General features: G+C 41.7%; 3 protein-coding genes across 8 annotated transcripts; 2 read left to right on the plus strand and 1 right to left on the minus strand.

The window, feature by feature from the left end:
• The first annotated feature begins 11 nt into the window (after positions 1 to 11).
• Positions 12 to 3,317, plus strand: si:ch211-223a10.1 (uncharacterized). The gene is made up of 10 exons (XM_049735588.1): positions 12 to 155; positions 424 to 559; positions 643 to 753; positions 838 to 970; positions 1,032 to 1,210; positions 1,277 to 1,350; positions 1,458 to 1,620; positions 1,721 to 1,803; positions 1,888 to 2,078; positions 2,149 to 3,317. Exons 1-10 carry the CDS (start codon positions 35 to 37, stop codon positions 2,629 to 2,631), a joined length of 1,674 nt encoding a protein of 557 aa, XP_049591545.1. The 5' UTR covers positions 12 to 34; the 3' UTR covers positions 2,632 to 3,317.
• Positions 2,494 to 20,178, minus strand: mapk8a (mitogen-activated protein kinase 8a). 5 transcript variants are annotated; one of them, XR_011087897.1, is made up of 13 exons: positions 19,994 to 20,178; positions 16,310 to 16,476; positions 16,054 to 16,183; positions 15,909 to 15,967; positions 15,693 to 15,831; positions 14,993 to 15,158; positions 14,129 to 14,200; positions 13,094 to 13,276; positions 12,857 to 12,981; positions 12,719 to 12,782; positions 11,931 to 12,008; positions 4,483 to 4,598; positions 2,494 to 2,596 (listed from the first exon to the last, which is right to left on the minus strand). XR_011087897.1 is itself a non-coding variant. In XM_049735596.2 (12 exons), exons 1-12 carry the CDS (start codon positions 20,027 to 20,029, stop codon positions 9,863 to 9,865), a joined length of 1,404 nt encoding a protein of 467 aa, XP_049591553.1. In that variant the 5' UTR covers positions 20,030 to 20,178; the 3' UTR covers positions 8,319 to 9,862. The 5 variants fall into 5 exon arrangements, 4 of the variants coding, with proteins under 4 accessions (XP_049591553.1, XP_049591554.1, XP_049591555.1 ...); XM_049735596.2 differs by lacking the exons at positions 2,494 to 2,596; positions 4,483 to 4,598 and adding an exon at positions 8,319 to 10,047; XM_049735597.2 differs by lacking the exons at positions 2,494 to 2,596; positions 4,483 to 4,598; positions 14,129 to 14,200 and adding exons at positions 8,319 to 10,047; positions 14,720 to 14,791.
• Positions 3,891 to 8,413, plus strand: arhgap22a (Rho GTPase activating protein 22a). 2 transcript variants are annotated; one of them, XM_049735582.2, is made up of 10 exons: positions 3,891 to 3,930; positions 4,777 to 4,973; positions 5,047 to 5,134; positions 5,416 to 5,535; positions 5,653 to 5,863; positions 5,934 to 6,066; positions 6,151 to 6,224; positions 6,446 to 6,567; positions 6,633 to 7,485; positions 7,549 to 8,413. In XM_049735582.2, exons 1-10 carry the CDS (start codon positions 3,891 to 3,893, stop codon positions 7,775 to 7,777), a joined length of 2,067 nt encoding a protein of 688 aa, XP_049591539.2. In that variant the 3' UTR covers positions 7,778 to 8,413. The 2 variants fall into 2 exon arrangements, with proteins under 2 accessions (XP_049591539.2, XP_049591541.2); XM_049735584.2 differs by lacking the exon at positions 3,891 to 3,930 and having other exon boundaries at positions 4,782 to 4,973; positions 5,937 to 6,066.
• Positions 20,179 to 20,209: the final 31 nt, after the last annotated feature.

The raw sequence follows: 20,209 nt of genomic DNA on the forward strand, positions 1-20,209 counted from the left end.
AATAAGGCAGATCTGCTCATGTGAAGCCACAACAATGCATCCGATGCCTTCAAGTTCCCTGGGTAACGACGGCATTTTTGACTTCATACAAACGGGAAACCTTGAGCAGTGCAAAGTCATTATTCAGAATGACCGCTCAGTCCTTTTACTAAAAGGTAAGCACAAAACAAATAAAATTCATAATCTTTGCGATGTGCAATGGATGGCTGTATCTTTGTGAAAATATGTATATTTTTCTTGTAATCAGAATTGACTATGATAAAAGTGGTTATTACAAGTTTCAGGTCTTTTCTTTTGAAACCATTTGCATGCTTGGAAAAATGTAAAATATCCATCCATTTTATATAGTATGATTATGATACCAGTATAATAACATATGCACATATTTCGAATCTTTTTTTTTTTTTTTTTACCTTCATCCAGGCTGGGGTGGTTTCACTCCACTGCACTACGCTGCCCTTCATGGTCACCGTTCCCTGGTTGACCTTTTCCTCAGCAACGGGGCAGACCCCAACTTGACATGCAATGCAGGACAGTCAGCTTTTCATTTTGCATGCAGGTACGTATTTGAAGACTCTACTCTGTAGTTATTTTATTTGGGAAAAACTGTCCATCTTGTAATGGATGATTGACTCCTGACAGGCAAGGAAACATTGACATCATTCATAAAATGATCAAGTATGGAGCTGATCTGCGTGCCGTAGATCTACAAGGAAAATCTTCTCTTCATCATGCCGTGACAGGGGGCAGTGTGTGAGTGAAGTCACCAAAACAAGTCAAATGCTCACATTTTGATCATAATTCAGACATGCATTGACCATGATGTACATTTCACAGTGTTGCAGTGCACTATTTGTGGGAGACAGAAATGTTCCGTTTCACAGACACAGACATGCACCAGGTGACCCCCCTTCACTTGGCAGCAACAACGGGCAACGCCGATATGATCCGATACCTTCTCAGAGACCAGGTAACACATAAAAAAAGGGAATGTGTAAATCGCTGTATAAATCAATTTACCATGTGCACAGCGTTGTGCCGTGGATGCTGTCGACCAAAAGGGGGCGACAGCACTTCACGTTGCAGCAGAACGAGGCTGCGTGGAGGTATGTTGGACCCTGCTGCAAAAAGCTGGATGCAGGATCCTTCATGAGAAAAACATCAATGGCTTCACACCACTGGACCTCAGTAAACAGGGGAAAACATTCAGGTGAATAATAAAATTAATTTAAGATTATGCCTTCACTGCACACATGGCTGTGCTTTTATTGTGCAGGCATCAACAACTCACCAAACTGCTGAGCCAGTACATGAATGTGCCAATTCACCACAAGCCCAAAGAATCTCACGGTAGATATCACCTGTAATGTTTAAATACGGTTTTGCACAACGGACACAATTCTGAGACATATACATTTACTTGTGTGTGTGTTTTGCTTGTGTCCCCTTAATACTAGTTGTGTACTACTGGACACTGTTTTTTCCAAGCCTGAGTGGAGCCACCATTCTTCTAGTAGCAGCCATGACTGGGGGTTATGGTGGTCTCCTTTGTTGCTTAGGTTTCCCCTGGCTGGCCATAAACATCTTCACTCAATCCCACCGTATGGCCACTTATCAAAGGTTTGACAAACGTGGCATGTTTTAAGTATGTGTTATGTTTCCAACATATTTTATGGCACGTTGGATCTCTTTGTTCAGATCGCAGATATCTTCTTTCCAGGTTACCCAACCCCGTTTACCTGGGAAGCCTCATCGCCGGCATGCTCCATTCCTTTTTCTGCTTTTACGGGAAAATAGCACCTAATATCCTAATATTGTTTGCTACATATGCATGATTTTAAGCTTTTTGAGTACATACCTCAAGTCATATCCTTAACCTAATGTAATGTGTGTGGACGAACGTTGCCCTGGTCCAGGTGTCGACGGTCCACCTCTGCTTCGTCCTCGCTTTGTTCTATAAGGTTCTGACTCAAGACCCTGGGACAATGGACGAAGTAAACGCTGATCCTCGGTTCTCCTGCATCGCTGACCTAGTAGAGACGAACCAGAGCATTCATAGGTTCTGTCCCTACTGTGAGGTAAGACATACTGGACATGGGTCAATACTGGACAAAAATGATCACCTCCTGGGTCTCCTTTCATCTACAGTTGTTCCAGCACGACTACACGAAGCACTGCAAGCTCTGTGACGTGTGCGTTCAAGACTACGACCACCACTGCCTTATTCTTAACCGGTGCATCGGACGAGCTAACCACCGCCTCTTCCTCTTCTTTATCCTCTCCATGGTCATGGGGCACTTGTTGTTTGTTGCCACGGCAACAAGCTACCTGTACAACAAGATGTCAGTCAGCAGTTTGTCATCATGGCTCACGTTCCTGGGGGTTGAGTTCTGGGTCACAGTGATGACGGTTATGAACGCTATAACACTCTTGTGGGAGTTGTGGCTGCTGACAGAGCAGTTTTGTGCCATCGCCATAGCAACAACTACTCACTTCAGACATTGTAAAGATGTCAGGCGACATAGGTCACTTGGACAGCGCTGTGTGGTGGTGCTGACGTTTCTGCTTGCGGGACGGAGGCGGCTGGGGAATGGATCTACAAAAGATGACAAAGTCATGATGGACATTTAAAACGGTCACACCTTAAATGATGTTTACTAATCATCTTAACGAAGTGAATTGTCCAATAGGATCCCTTCAGACTGCAGGTAAGTGTGACACAAAGCAGATATTTTTTTTATCCATATGCGTACATGATCTGGATCAGATTTCTTTTTTATGTATGGCTCAATTTTTTTTCAAATCCAAACTGGGTCTTTTTAAAATGTAGTCCTAGATCGGCTTCCAATCGAATTCTTTGCAATGCGACCTCAGTCTGAATGAAGAGGTCGCAGGTATCTAACCCAAGTGTCATCAAAAGCTCAATAGGGGCGCTTGGAGGGCAAGATATACAGATACATACATATATGAATGGACTAACACTGTCACAAGAAGCCACCAGCAGTCATTTTACACTGCCGCTTGCCTCACTTGAATTGATTTCTCTGCGGTAATGTGATGTTATTTTCAGCCAACAGCAAGTGGGAAAATGCCCGCCCTGGAATAAATAAAAACGGGTGGATTTTTGTATAATATTTATAATATAATATTTGTATTTCACAAACTCTGTATTATTCAGGATGCAATGTTTAGACTAGTGTTTTGTCGCGTGAAAAAAATGACTCGACTTCCCCTTTATATTTGAAGGTTCCCTGTGGTAAATTTTACATTAAAAAAAATATAAAAATAAAATAAAATAGAGACTTTTAAGAATCAAATTTTTTTTTCTGGTCTTACTTCTGTAATAGTTGAATTTGAAGCCTCTTGCTTTTAGCTCTCATTATTTTCACATTAACAACTGAATAGGAAACATACAGTAAGTGTGTATAAAAAAAATCAGCAGATTTCACTTCCCTATCAAGTTGCCTTACTTCCTGAGGCAGAGACAGACAAGAGGATGTCAGGCATTTAAGTCACAAGATTTTTTCCAAAGGCTGCTGGGAGCTGTAAGATATCCTCTTGTGAAGAACAGGGAGTGTGGCTGCTTAAACAGACAAGGCATGTCTCATGAAGACTTATGGAGTAATAATACATTAGAAACCAAAGTGAAGGAGGGGCGGGAGGGATGTTGGGCGGTGCTCCAGGCATCCGACAGGCGAGAGCAGCCTGTGCAATTGTGGGAGAGAGATTGAAGGAAGAGTAGCGTGAAGGGTTAAGTGCTTGTAAGTGTGCCTGGCACCAAACGGAAACTGTCCAAGTGCTGGAGAGAACACCAGCGAAAGAGATGCTGGAAGAGGATGGAAAAGGGCGAGGCATCTGCATGACTGTGTATGAACAGAGGGATGCCACCCATGACCATGCTCAGCCCCAAGACAAAACAGGATCGACGAGGTAAGATTGATTTTTTTTTTGTTATAATTATATGGTGGCACTACTTTCATTGAAAAATTAATTTGACCTTTTCTGTCAAATTCAAAAACACTTTAAATGATGGTGAAAGGTGATGTAATCACTCATCTCTTGACGATACACTCCTTATTTACATAAAAATGTTTTTAAAGTTATTCATTCTGCAGGTGAATCATTGCTACTGCAGGGAGATTATATGGGTTGAAATCTTTCATAGGATGGATGGAAGTGTGGGTGTTGCAACACCTGCATTCCCTTCGGCTGCAACATTAACATTGCAAATAAGCAAAGTAACCAATCAAGCAACAGCTCAGTCACTCAGATGTGATTTATTGATTCTGTTTAAAAGAAAAATGACAAGGGCACTTGTGTAGTGGTTTTTGCATATACTTTGCATTAAAAAATCTAGCTGCTTCAAAAGATCCTTTACTGCAATTTACACAATATGTTCCTGTTGAATTTATGCTTTATTTTACAAGTGGGATTAAATTAAAGGCAAGTTTTGGTTGGCTTTCAATATTTGGTGCAACTAACCTCATATGGGATGGTTCCTTGCTTTGCTGCTTTCTTTATGTCGAACACAATTCCCCAGTCTGCAGCAGTTTCCATAGTGTAGTGGTCATCACGTTTGCTTTACATGCAAAAGGTCCCTGGTGGAAACAATTATTAGTTTTTGTGTTGAGCCTATATCGCTTCACACTCACAGCAGGTGGTAGCACTGCAACAGTTTCGATATATCGTGCAAACAATTTCTATTTGAGGGAAAAAATGTTTCTCATATGTCTTGTTGAATAGTTCAAAAATTTGTGTTTTTTTTATCATAAACAGCACGTTCTAAGAGCATGGTCTTTGGCGAGTTATCTCGGGTCTCCAGGCCTTGCTCCCCTCTTGACCAGGAGAAAGTACTGAAGGCAGGTTGGCTGAAAAGACAACGCATTATCATGAAAAACTGGCAACTACGGTGGTTTGTCCTCAAGGCTGAAGCTTTGTATTTCTACAAAGACCAGAATGAGAGCAGGGAACAGGTAAATTGTTAATCACCTGTAAAATAATTTACTAGTCTTCCTTTTCGTCATACCAGTCCATTCCTTCTGCCAGGGTTGCATTCCTCTCAAAGGCACCCAGGTTAATGAGCTGCCCACCAATCAAGATGAGCCAGGCCGTCATTTATTTGAAATTGTTCCAGGTGGGTTGGCATATAATAACAGCGTATGAGAAAGTGATGTTATATATTCTAACTGTTGTTAAATTTCTTCACAAATGGGTCTACCGATATTTATTCCAGCTAAGTATTATCACAAAAAAATGATTACCTAATACTTGTGTGGCCACTATCATTAAAGTAAAGAATGAACATCAAGATAGCATGAAATTGAGATTTCAGGATAATTCTTAGCTGAGTAGTGGTTGACTGGTCATCACTTAAAACACAAAATTATATTCTATTTACTTTGCGTGTATTTTCAGGGGGTGATACGGAACGTGATCGAAACCATGAAACGTTCCTGCTGATGGCTAACTCTGAAAGTGACTTGGAAGAATGGGTTAGAGCTATACACAGAGCAATATGGGCCCCACTTGGAGGAGGTGAGGTTATCGACTTAAATCTCTGCACAGCCGTAAAGAGATGCGTCAATTTCTAATTGTGTCCAAAAATGTTTATGAAAAGGTATTGCCTCAAGATCCTTTATTATGCTTCTCTAGGTATCTTCGGCCAGCACTTAGAGGAAACTATGCTTAATGAGGGACAATGTGGTCCCCAGCGAAGGGTGCCGGCGCTGGTTGAGCGCTGTACGTGTTTCATACGTGACCACGGGCTTCAGGAGGAAGGCCTGTTCAGGGCTCCTGGGCAGACCTCTCATGTTCGAGAATTGCAAGATGCGTTTGACCGTGGTGAGAGTTTGCTGTTTGACAGGTGAGGCGACGGGAGTGGACATAGTATCTGCCAATAACCTGATTGACTCACTACTCACTTTGTCTTTCAGTAGCACTGATGTCCACACGGTAGCATCACTCCTGAAGCTGTATTTACGGGAGCTACCTGAGCCTGTAATACCTTTCACCAAGTATGCACAATTTCTCTCTTGTGCAATGCTACTCAACAAGGACAGAGAAATGGTAATCAAACAGACATAAAATAAAAAAATGTCTACATGGCTTTACATAACACTGTACATATCTTTCCCACATTTTTTTTCCAAGGGTATCACAGAGCTTGGCAAGCAGGTGAAATTGCTTCCAAAGGTCAACTACGACCTTCTTGAATACATCTGTAGGTAAGTCATACGTGTGCCGTTCTCATTCATAATTCATTATTTGAGAGAAATGTATTTAACACATCGTCAGCGCAAGCGTCATTACATTCATTCTCACTCATTCTCAGCGTCACGCTTGTCAGTCTCATGACTCAGCTTCTCATCATGAGTCACAATTTCAGCCACACGTTCAATGTCAAATTTTAATATGCCGCGTATGTCTCTGGTTCCTGCGTGCTCAGGTTTCTCGATGAAGTCCAGTCTCATTCTGATGCCAATAAAATGAGCGTCCAGAACCTCGCCACTGTATTCGGACCGAACGTGCTTCGGCCCAGAGTGGAGGATCCGATTTCTATGATGGAAGGTTGGTGTCAATCGTAAAATCCAAGCATCCATGTCGATTCATCTAATGATGATCCCTGAAAACAGGGAGTTCTCAGGTGCAACTCCTGATGACCGTCCTGATCAGTGAACACGCCAAACTGTTCCAGCTCGAAAACACCGATACTAATTCTTTGCTGCATCATAATGATACTCCCTATAAAGCCAAAGTGGAATGGCTTAAACAAGATGCTACGGAAAATCCAGCGGAATCTCACACAGGTGCTGAATTACCTCAGGAAACTCTTCAACCTTGTACACTCCCAAAGGACAATAAGCTGACACCATCCATCACTACCTCTCAGACAGATGAAGGTGATCTAGAGAAGAATGGGGTCGCTCACACAAATCACAAAACAGAGGCGAGCGATAGCCCCACTAAGCAGCCAAGAGTCCTTTCTGCTTGGAGGTGCTCTTTTAAGGGCAGTTCCGTGGGGCCGAGGGGAAACATCGGGGGATCAGCGGGGGACGTGTCAGCAACAGGTGGTAGTAACTGGTTGATGAATGGCCTGTCATCCCTGCGAGCACACAGGCGCACCACCTCATCTGGTGGAAAACTAAAAGACGCCGCTCTGTCACTGGAGGATTCAACCCTTAAGGAGACCACAGCAAGAGACGGCGAGAAGGACACCTCTCAGAGAACACTTCACCAGTTGCACAGATTGTCCGCCTATGACAATGTTGCTCCCTCCACGCTAAGTTTGCCGCCTCAAAACTCCATCTGGACTGCTTTTGATATATCACTGACTGAGCCAGAAGACCCTAAACAAACACTCAGTGATGGTACAACACCGATGAATCACGAGCTGAATAGTGCTGAAGATGATATAACAAATATGGTCGTGGAGTTACAGCAAGAGCTGAAGATGCAGAGAGCGAGCTTTGAAAGCAGCATTCGCAAGTAAGATAATTTTGATGTTTTTTATGTGTTCGTACACAACTCACTATTCATCTCCTATTTAAGGTTGGAGGAGAACTGCCGTAAACATCAGACCCAAGTAAACAAACTTGAAGAGGAGCTTGACCAGGAGAAAAAGCGATTCTACATGCTGGAGATCCGATTCAGGAACTCGGAGCGAGCGCGGCAAGATGCAGAAAAACGAAATGTTCTACTCCAAAGGGAGATGGAAGACTTCTTTAAAACTTTACAAGACCTGACAACAAAGCCCAACTCGACTGGACCAATCATCTGATGTTAGTTAAGGTTTTAAAAAGCAAATATACAGCTGTTTATAAATCGCTATGGAAGTAGAAGGCCACTTCATAGCGTTGAACTTTGCCAAACATTTTGCAATTATGAGACAACTTCCTGGTTAATAGAAGATAACAGTGCTATCCTAATTGCAGGTGGTAGATGCTTCTAACTGTGCCAAAGTATCAATTCTCACCAAAATGTGATGGAATATTTCTTGCTCAATGTTTTTGTGGAACTACGGTAGTTTTTCCAATCATGTCAATTCTTCTATGTACTGTGAAAACAAAGGTTTGTGTGGTTTTGTTGTCAGTGCTGTTGCCATGTTTGCGGTCTGTATTGGAAATGAATGAATGCATCGGTCACTCTAAATTGTGATCCGTTTTCATAATTAAAGATAGCGCATTGGCACCAAAAGACGTCGATACCCAAAACCTACAAGCTGTGAGGCGGATGTATACGCCACTTTCCTACCATGCAGCCAATCGACATGCTCAAGTTCAGCCATTCTAATAAGCTATAGAAATGAACAAAGACAATCGTTCAAATTCAACTCTTTTATTTGCTTGAGTTTTGCTTTTGTATTGTATGCTGACAGCTCCATACAATTGTCCTTTGGGGGGAAAAAAAAAAGAAACTAAGGTTTAAAATGTTGTCTCCAGCGCTTTACAGCCCATCCGAAGACCGGCTTGCCATCCCAGTAACGCTGAATGACTTTTTATTTCTGCATTTAATCCAAAGTGTGACGAATACTTTATATTTGAGGATAGAGAGAGGAAACCCACTAAAAACAGTCACTGACGACATGGCCCAGAAAATGTGAGGACATGCATCACAATCCCCAAGTGCATTCTGGGAGAGAGTAAAGTTACTGCTTGGGGTGCCCGAACATGATCATTATAAATACGCGACACACTGGGAACCTTGAGTCATCAAACACATCCAAAGGGAACAACTGTGGAGGGCCTGAAAATGACTTGTTTGCTAACTCCCACACAAACAGTAAATCTACAGTATAATGTACATCCCATTGACTACTCTAATCTACCAATCGTATTGCACAGAAAACAATGCAATGAAATATAGGAAACAAAATGCATTAGAAACAGTACTTTTGAGCTACATGTACGTACATTACATACAACAAATGCATTTGCACTTGGAATAAATAAATAAATAATATATGTACAGAACAAATGAAAAATCTTCCTTGCTTTGTGTGATATGCATACTGTAGCGCCAAAAACTTGTGTGTGTGTGTGTCTGTGTGAGAGAGGTAGAACTCAACTCTGCCATGGAGAGCACTTTAAAAAAAAATCTGTGAACTTAGTAAGGGCACTTAAATAATATATTTGAAATACCAGACATCCATGAGCATTGTCCCCAAAAAAATGCATCAATTCATTATCACGCACTAATTTAGGAGCCAGTGAGTTGGCCTGTATGCGATGTACATTCACCCTGTTCTTTGAGAAATTACAGTTGAATACGCAAATATGTCAAATTTACAGTATGCGGCAGTAAAACTTAAAATGAATGCAAGGGAAACAAAACAGTTGATAAATTAAGTTATATGATAAGCTGAGAGACGATGTGTACACGCAAGTATGCATTAATTTCCACTTTAAAAAAAAAAAAAAAGTTCTTTACTTAATAGCGGATTCATTCAAATGTCTCCCTCCACCCCTACCCCCAAAAAAACAATACAAAATGCCAAGTCGGCATTTGAAAAATATATTAATAAATAACAGTGCAGTGCTCGCAGTGTGCCATCCCACTGTGTCGCTGGAGCTAAAAAAACATCAATGCAGAAATTCCAACGCTGCCCTTTCATTACAAACATAATGTTCACATCAAAACATACTCTTGATTCTTTGCAGCAAAAATACAATAATAATGATACAATTTAAAACCACAATCATTTACAGTAGTATCGGGCAATTACAACAATCTGTACATTGAAATTGTAGCTCTACAAACTAACATGAGAACTTCCATTAGCCTAGAAACCCTCCCATCTCAAACACTGGATAAGGTGCACTGATGAAAGGTTACGTTCGAGTAAATGTGTGTGTTTGTATTTTTGTTATCTGCAACACGCCAGAGCACCAAGGGAAGTGTGGCTATCCAGACTGCTGTCTGTTTCCGAGGTCACCGTGGGGTCGTTGCTTGGGTCGGTGGGTTCCGTGGACATGGATGACACATCGTTGGCTGATGATGAGGAGGAGGACGAGGAGGAAGGTTGAGGGGGGCTATCGATCACTGCTGCACCTGTGCTGCGAAAAAAACATCAACGCATAGGTTTCATCGAAGATTCTTGCACGACTCGATCGCAGTCAGTGCAGATCCAGTTCAGTTCGGGCTGCCGACGCCTTTGTTCTGCTCTCAAGGTTATTGCTGCAAACTCAGAGATAACGTCACGAAGAAAGATTTTTGAGCGATGGGGCCAAAAAGGATGAGGGAAGGGCCGATGCTTTGGAAGAAATCAAAAATAAGAGTCTCATGGAAATGGAGACTTGATTGATTAGATTGAAAACCAAGATGGAAGAAATTGCATTTCTTAAAGCTGAGAATGCCAAGAAAAACCAGCTGATAAAAATTCTCACCAAAAGAAAATCGATCCGTGGAAATGCAAATGGTGGATTTCCTTAAAACAAAAAACAGTGCTGGACAAGGCAAATGTGGATTTCTTCTGACTTTTTCCCAAAAGTGAGGCAACTGGAGGTAGGGTGAGTGAAAATCATGTGGTACTATTCAGATTGAAAATATCAAGCACAATACAGCTATACTGAAACAGGAAACAAATCTAAGAGGATCGAATCGTTTTCTGGATCATCCCCAGAAAACACCAAAACTGGTGCTGATCAAAACAATGGATGAACTGGAGAAATACGCAAATTGAGACAAATGTCGATACAACTTGTAATGATCAATGTAACAGGAGTTAAATGCCAACTTTGAAAAATACAGAACTATCTTTAGACATTGGACAAAAGAAAATACAGTCAACGAGTTTACACCCAGATGGATACACATAAGCTCACAAATGCAGAAGCAACAAAACAGGTGATGGAGTCGAAATGAATTCAGAATTCCCACTTTCTGACTTTAAAGTCAGAATTCTGACTTTATTCTCAGAATTCTGACTTTAAAGTGGGAATTCTCACTTTCTGACTTTAAAGTCACTTTAAAGTGGGAATTCTCACTTTAAAGTTAGAATTCTGACTTTACTGACTTTATTCTCAGAATTCTGACTTTAAAGTGGGAATTCTCACTTTCTGACTTTAAAGTCACTTTAAAGTGGGAATTCTCACTTTAAAGTTAGATCTGACTTTACTGACTTTATTCTCAGAATTCTGACTTTGAAGTGGGAATTCTCACTTTCTGACTTTAAAGTCTTTAAAGTGGGAATTCTCACTTTAAAGTTAGAATGCTGACTTTACTGACTTTATTCTCAGAATTCTGACTTTGAAGTGGGAATTCTCACTTTAAAGTCAGCCCTCCTTTTTTTCCTTCACTGGCCCAAATCCTCTTCCGTATTGTACTTGCCGAACTAAACAAAATCAAATCAAAATCACACAGGGAAAGTGAATTACAGAACATGCCTTGAGCACCCAGCGGTAGTGCAAAAAAAGACAACACAGAAGACTGTCACAACTGCAGGAATAATCACTTTTTATAGAGGATGAAGAAAATGGGCCCGTGACTATGTCTGTCTACATATGTTGCTGCACCACTTGTGTTCAAATATCAGTCGCTTAAAGGTTTACTTTTTTTTTTACTTTCCCAGATGCAAGGGTATTACAGTAAGCACTGTACTGCATACTGTAAAAACACGTGAAATGTATTGCATATGTCAGATACTGCAAAAGGTAAGCAGAGCTGCGTTAAGTTTTGAATAGATTAGAGTTAACTAAGAGACCTAGCTTCCCGAAAAGCAAAAGAATGCTTTTATTGTTTTTATAGAGGCTCACTCCTCGTTGGACCTTTTGTCAGTGAATAGCTGATGATAAAGTAATTCTCAACTCAAAATAGGCAAATATGCGACTACGCGGAGGAAGGTTCACTGTAATCCAAATAGACGGCACAGCACCAGAATAAAAAAGTATAGGCCGGACAGAGTCGTTTGACATAAAGTTACAATGATGACTCACCTAGAGGAGACGGCTGCCCTCGGATCACTCCATTTTTTGACCACTCCTCCCAGTCACTCACTTCCTTATAGATCAGCCCTACGTGGCCAAGCAGAGAAGAAGAACCGATTAGTACTTGATACCATTTGGACCACTGCCCCTCTTTCCATCCACCCCAATGTGTTTTGCATTCAGCACGCTCCAAACAGCATCATGTTTCTAATTTGGAAGGATGGTATGCTGGCGTGACCCTTCTAAAATGAGTGTGGGGTCATTATCACCTGGTAGAGTTTAGGATGAGCTCATCTTGGATGCTCAGAAGAAATGTATCGCTTCTGCCTCGCTACCCACTCACAGAATACATTGAAAACATCTGAGGGATTTCAAGTCTGGTTATGCTGATAAATGGACTACGTAGGCACAATTTGGAGTTTAACCAGCTAGTGATGTCGAATAGAAAAAGCATCACGATAACCATAGAACCGTTTTGAGTATCTGAGTTCAACTCTCATTGGAATTGTCCAATGGTACGAAGGTGAGTGTGAATGGTTAATGTTAAAATGCTACCTAAAACATCGAAACCCATTTAATAAAGGTTTTTTGATGGCAACAGTTTTAGCCTGGATTGATTAACTTAAAAATATAGTTATGAAAAGAAATAGAAAAAAAGAAATTAATCAACCAGCACCATTGGATGGTTTTGTTGGAATTTAAAGATTCAGAAATTATGTTTTGAAATGGTTAATGGCATTTTGACAACTCTGCTTGAAACTGACAGTGGAGATGGTTTGAAAAAGCTATTATCGCACCTTTCCACTCCTCCACAGTGTGCTCCCGCTCATCCAGCTGTTTGTCAAGGACCTTGGGCGGTGGCTGAAGAAGACACAATGGCTCAATAAGAATAATAATCTTATAATATGTATCATACAAATCAAAGTTATACTTACCGCCTCCACTTCAGCTGGGTCGTACCAAACGTTGATGTAGGGGTGCTGCAGGGCCTCATCTACAGATATGCGCTTAGAGGCATCGATCACTAACATCTTAGATAAAAGGTCTCTCGCCTGGCTCGCTGAGGGGGGGGGTAAACAAATTGCTACTTTGTTGCACTATTGATCACATAAGGTGTGAATTTGGCTTCGAAAAATGGCTAGTGATGCACCGATAACAGAAGACAGCAGTACCTTTCAGTTTGTTGTGATCGGAATCAGCGGGGAAAAGAACATCCGGGAAGAGTTTCTCAAAGGTGTATCCGGCGTAGCGTGGCCTGTTTTCCACGTACGTTCTTACTGACTGGTTCAGTTTCATGAGAAAGTCCTGCGACGGAGTGCCTAGCTGCTCGATGACTTTGTTCCACTGGTCAATGTCTGATGGGTGTGTATTAAGGAAGAAGGGCCACGCACAGACTCATTGCAGTCCCAGATACAGTACCTTATTTATGAAAATATTGCCTGGGGGTGTTTATATACTCAACTGCAATTATTTGTTCTTTCTTAGAAATATATGCAGGATTACAATAAAACTAGAGCAGAAAACTATTACGGAGAAACGTCAAGAAACACGGCAGATTGGAAATCCATTCGGTGGATCTCCTCCCTGAAACAAACATGCCGGGTTTGCATCAGACACAGCTGGAAAGATAATCTGGGTTAAAGACGTCTCCTCATTATATAATAATCTTTAATCCAGCACAGGGAACCTATTTACAACACACAGCAAATCTCACAGACTTTAATTAATCTAAGAAACTGTCAAAGGTTTAAGAGCTTTGGTGCTGCTGTTTTGGTCAACAATAGCTTTAGCGTTGGCATTTGTTTGGACTACAAAAATAAAGTAATACTTAACGCCAGTGAGTCATCGTATTCATGAACTGCAACAATACAACAGTAAAAACATTTCTTAGCCATTGTCCCTTCAAGCAATCAGCAAATGATTGGTGCATGACACAAATTCACAATGCTGACCCAGACAGCTCCGCATTTCCCCATAGCAGTTTTCTTGACTTTGTTTTAAACTCCGCTAACACGCTACATGAACTGCTACAGTAAAATCCTTTAAAATATACGACAATGCAATTCCACAAGCACAATGACAGTCACAGTAAAAACGTGGATGTGGATGGCAAGGGGCGGAAAGGTTGTCGAGGGGAATGGTGTCACATCTCTTCACACTGAATGAAGCGATGACGCATTGGAGCACAAATGATGGGGCAAGGATACGATCAGTGCCGGGGAACAACACACTTCCCCTGATCATCTCAGCCACTATGCAGCCCACTGACCACACATCCACTTGGGTGGACATTCAGATGATACAGAGGTGGACATGCAAACAAAGGAGTGACAGAAAACAATAAATAAAATAAGCAAACATGAGGGCAAATAAAGAGAATGACCTTGATGTAGTGTGCAGCAATGAAAATCATGCAGGACATGCAGGATGAATTAGACAATGGAAATAAACGACTACGCTGCAAAAACAGTTTTTTAAAAAAAATAATAAAAATAAGGGGAAAAGTAATCATTTAGGTGCATATATTGTTTAATTTAAGTGAAATTATCCGTCAAAAAATTCTATAGGAAGAAAAAAAAATTGCTGGTAGCAAGTGAAATTCTCTTACATAAAAACTGGCAAGAATGAATATCTTGGCTGACAGACCAAACATATCTTTATTATATCTTGATTTGTGACATGCACGCTTAGGTTTCAGGTTTTGCAGGGTAGTGATGCAAAAATAAATAAACGAGTTAAACACTTGCTAAAGACTAGAATAATAATGTGAAAGGACAAATTGGAAGCCACAAGGATACAATCCCGTCCTGGGAAAAGGATTTTATGGCGAACCATTTCAGCCAGTATGCAGCCCACAGACCAAATGTCCACTAGTGGTTAACAAAAGTAAACAGGTAAGAGGAACACACCACTGGTTAGGTTGATGCTTGTTAGTGAGCTTGTAGCATTTTTTTTTTTTTTAAGAACAAGACAAAGAATTAATTCTTCATAAACAAGATCTAAGAGATACTATGTCATGCAATTCCCTTTTACTGCCAGGAAAGAAAGACAGGGGTCGAGGCGATACATACCATTGGCTTGGTAGCCCATGCCCAGGATGACTTCGGGGGCTCTGTAGTAACGCGTCACCACGTAAGGCGTCATGAGGAGACCCGTAGCAGCTGTTCGAGCCAGGCCGAAGTCCAAAATCTTCAATGTGCAGTCTGACTTCACCACAATGTTGCTGGGCTTGAGATCCTAAAGAGAGGCAACAACAGTCAGTCAGAAATGAGTGAAGAAGTTTTCGAAAACCATAATGCACACTATAAACTAAATAGGCTGGCATCTTTTGGATGACATTGAATCTAAAATGCTAACATGGAAGAATATGACTCACCCAATGGGAAATCAAGCGGATGCCATTCATCAAAAAGTACCAACTATGTCAAATATTGTATTGGGCTGGAGGTCACACTCAAACTGTGTCACCTCTATTGTACCAAGCATTGGTATTTTATTAACCCTCCCTTCCGCTGGACTTCATAATAGGATGCAGCATTGTCGCACCTTTCCTGACTTTTCGTTGCTTATTTCTTTTTGTACATTTCTGTTATGCAAGCCGTTGTGAAACGCCCTCGATAAATAAAGTTGTATTGTATTGTAATAACTAACTGGTGAGACTATCTGCACAGTGTCGGAGAAGCAGAAGAGGTGCGCTCCACTTTGCTGTGAACGGAATGGAAAAATCCTCAAGTGTGAAGCATTCTCACAGTTCTGATTGGAAAAACTTACCCTGTGAATGATGCCGGCGGCGTGGAGGTGTTTGATACCGCACAGCATCTGATAGAGGAGATAAGACAGCCTCTCATGGTCCAGCTCCATCTGAATGACCTGGCACAGGTTGGCGTCCATCAGCTCCATTACCAAGTAACTGCAAATGAATCAAATCAATTAAAAGGGGGGAAATTAAATTGCTAAGCTTGGTTAAATTGTGCAAATGCCACTTACACATCTTGAAATTCTTCTAATGATTTTTGGGGTGTAAAAACATTTAACAGACCGATGATCTGCGAATGGAAAAATATATGGATTAGAACTTTGAATTGGCAATAAATAACATTGTGGCTATATACATATATATTTGCATACGTACGTTTTTGTGATTGACACATTTCATGAGCACAAGCTCTCTAAACGCCCTCTTGGCGTGCGTCTGGTTCTGAAAGGGTCTGCTCAGCTTCTTGATGGCTACATTTTTCTCAAGGACTTGATCGTAAGCAGAGCTAAACAATGACAAAGGCACAAGCATATGTCAAGATAAGGTCAAGTATGTTACTGAATTGAGGTAAACTGCTGTTGGAATATTTTTAATGCGGTGAGAGAATGTTGTTGGATGGATGATTACTCACCATACAATTCCCTGCGCTCCCGATCCGATGGGTCTCAAGTTCTGGTAGCGTTTTAACACCGTGAACGTCGAGTCTCCGACGTCGATGCTGTAGAACTCTTTGTCTTTCTTGTTTTTATTCATGGCGAAATCTTCAATCACTGCTCTCTGTGCATCCAAAAATGTTCTCTGTCAACAAAGAAGGGGGGGAAAAAAATGGATAAATTTATCTATCTGTACCAAAAGGATGCAGTTTTAAAGCACAGCTTGCAGAATTACAAATGGGAGAGGAGCGCAGCATTTCTGCCTCGGCTGGTCAGCAAACACGATAAAAGGGAAATCTTGACATCATCAGCAGAGACGGCCGAAGGGCAAAGCACCTCGGGGTCAACTCCATCATATCAAACATCGCTCACATCACAACAACTGAGCTCAGTGCCTCTTGGAAGCAGAAAATTCAGCTGTCAGTTTGGATATCAAACTTGACGAGCTGACCTCAGTTCAGCAAGGATCAAATGAGCATGGTGACATATCCCAAATACGAGTAAAAAATAAATAAATAAAGACTTTAAAGCAACTGTCAGAGTCATGTAATCTACGAAATCTTCCCACCCTTCTTCCCACTCCTCCACTCTCGTCTACACGGAGTCCATATGAGGCATATAATTGCCAGAGAAAAATGACTCAGCTCTCCGTCTGTTAGTCCGACGTCATAAAGACGTCTGCAGCATCCGCCTCGCTCGTCACATGAAAATAGACATGCTTGTGTAACACCACACAACAATTATGCAGCATTTGCAGCACCTCAATGGAAGAGGAGCCTGTGCTACTACTACTACTACTACTAAGGTCATTATAGCCATTTAGAATCACGGCAATCCATCACAATGACTGTAAATCAGGTCAGTGTAGGGAGGCAGTGCCACTTGTCTTTAGTCACCTCCACACTACTGTGTTGGCATGAAGGCCTTTGTATTGCACATTCTATCTCTCCATCGCTCATTTGAATTTACTGGGCAGTGCAGCAGGCAAGTAATCTGGACCTCATGGATGGCTTTGCTATATATTAAATGTATGGGCCTGGGCTGCTTCCTGGAATGCACTTCCTGCTCCATGCATTTGCCTGTAATCATAGATTAATGACCTCCTTCCTATAGGACAAATTGTACTGTGACAGAGGAGGTTTTCACAAAGGCTTAGCAGAAACATTATTTGGTACGTCTGGACAGTCACTGCTGTTTGAACTGTCTCACCATGTACATAATTCTTAAAATAAGTAAAACAGAAACATCATGATAGGTCATAAAAAGTAAAAAACAAACTTGACATAGGAAAACACATCGCGCACACCCTGAATTGGTCGCCAGCCAATTGCAGGCCAATAAAGCAAAACGGCCTTTTTTTCCATTCCTCTGAAGTTGCCCCACAAAACACACACACACAATAAAAATGATTAATACCTTTGACGGTGCCAAAGCAGTTATTTGTTTACATCCCATTTAACTGGAATGTTATTGAAGATTTAACTTGAAAATGTGCGTTTCTGTCTGTCCATGCACACTTGAGGGCCACCCAGTATAATAACATGACACAATACAAATCAATGGCACGATATGATTTATAAAATATAAAATAAAATAGCCTTGGATGACTTTTCGTGATTCATAATGGAAGAACAATACTGGCAAGACCCATCTATTTCATCTATCATCATTAGAATGAATGAAGTGAATGAATAGCCTCCTCTTCATCACACAGATGATTATTAAAAAGCGTAGCGACTTGAATTGCGAGTTAACCTTGGCCACATGACCCCCACCTGGCAGCTCCTCGCAGGAGGCTGCAGGCAAACCGCAGCGGGACAACAGGAGCCATGCATGAGCGCACATCATAACACAAGCCCGAGCACAGGAAGACATTCGAACCGAGGGAATGATTCCCATGTCGCCAAACAAACGACGGGCCTGCCTGCCTGCTTAACGGGCGTTTTCTTCATGTCCCGAAATGCTGCGTTCGCGGGTATCGGTAAAATTACATGCATTTTATTGTTATTATTATAAAACCAAAAGTCGGATGTGCGTGTCGCGCAAGAGCCTCTGAACACCTAAAATGACACACGACCCTCCCCCCACGGCCAAACAATAAGCACGTCCGAGGAAGGAGCAGGAGCAGGAGTCGGAGAGAAGGGCTCATGATCCTGATTTTACCTCGTTCGTGTAAGGTGGATCCTGACGGAGCGATGAGCCGCTCGAACGTTCCGCAGCAGTGGACGGTGCGTGTATGCTGGTCAACAATGATCGATTCCGCTGGGCGCCTTAAAAACACATGACCTCACCCGATCCACTTGCCTACGTTTCCATACGCCTGCTGCTACTGACAGGCCGGGGAGCAGAGGGGAGGCCCACCGCGCATGCGTATGAATACGTCACGGCTGCACAGAGACACACCCACCTCCATCAGCTCTTCCTTCCGCCCTATCCATCTCTTATGCATCTATCCATCCAAAAACAGAAAACTGCAAACTAAACACACCAAATACATATTCAATATTAATCCAGAATAATATGTTATAATATTTTATAAGATCAGCACCATCTATTGAGTTTAATTAAAAGAACCGTCTAAGAAAAGGCTTCCTTTACAAAGGTCAGAGAATGTAAAAGAAACATTTGTGGGGAAATTACATTATGTTCTTTGCTGTGCTCAAATAAAAGCTTTTGGGAATACATCATGATTTCCACCCATAAATACAAAATGCCCATGTTGCAGAAAAAAAAAATAGTACTGCTGACTTTCCGCATGCACTCACATGCACCTTTGTGCAAGGTCATAGCTACATGCAATGCTTTTGGAATATAGACTGTTTTTATTTTCACCTTTCCACATTTGATTGGATGTCAATGAATATAGCTAAAACATATTAATACAAGCAACAACCACTACTTTTGTCCGGATGCACCTGCGCCTGCACTGCATCTCATGCGATGGAATTTGATCTAATGCAATGATAAGGATAATTATTCACAGTCCTAATTGACACCATTAGAGAGGTATTCGTTAAAAAAAATAACAGCTCCATTAGCAATCAATTAATTAATCAAGAGTTGGACTCTATTGCCCCTAATCGTTCATTCTGATCCCATACACACACAAACACATATTTTTATTTCCTTTGAACATGGCGATTGGTTTTGTTTTAGTTTGGTTTAGAAAAAAAAACTTGCATCATCAGTTTTGCTAAACTCAGTCAAACACATTTGGAGCTGAACTAGAAATAGACACTCGATTTACTTTAATGGGCCATTAAAAGAAATGGCGGGCTCAGCCTGGCCCTCGGTCCTGATGTTTGACACCAGTTTAACATGCTCATTAGTGTCACTGAAATGTTTGGCTCTCTGAATTGTAAACAACAACCATAATTAGATGAATACATCTTTGATATTATTAATCACCGTAAGTGAAGATTTCCTTCTTTCTTTTATTATTATGGCTGTTGTTATATTTAAGAATCTTGCATTGGATCTGCAATCCGCTGGTCGGTCTATGTAACGCGGCAGAGTATAGTGCAATCATCCCTGCAGCCACCTGAATCTCCCCCCGGTATCCGCTGCGCATGATGCCCCTGCAGGGCCTGCAGAGAGTCGCATAGGAGCGCCACCTGGACGTCCCGGTGCAGACTCCCGCAGTATGAGCCGTCTTGTCTTACCCCTTGTTCCAAGAGAGTCCGCAGTGTTATGATCATTGTGCCGGAGCGCACGCACGCACACAGGCGGGCAAGAAAGCAGCCGCTGCCCGAGCTGGTTCGTCCTTCCCGGGGCTGGGGTACCACGCACCTCCTGGCTGTTTATCCTCCGTACCGTGGGGCCGTCAGACGGATTAGTTACATCGGCGTGGCTGATCTCTCGCTTCCCGTCATTGGTGC

The sequence above is a fragment of the Syngnathus scovelli genome, chromosome 12 (assembly GCF_024217435.2).
Source record: "Syngnathus scovelli strain Florida chromosome 12, RoL_Ssco_1.2, whole genome shotgun sequence".
NCBI lineage: Eukaryota > Metazoa > Chordata > Actinopteri > Syngnathiformes > Syngnathidae > Syngnathus > Syngnathus scovelli.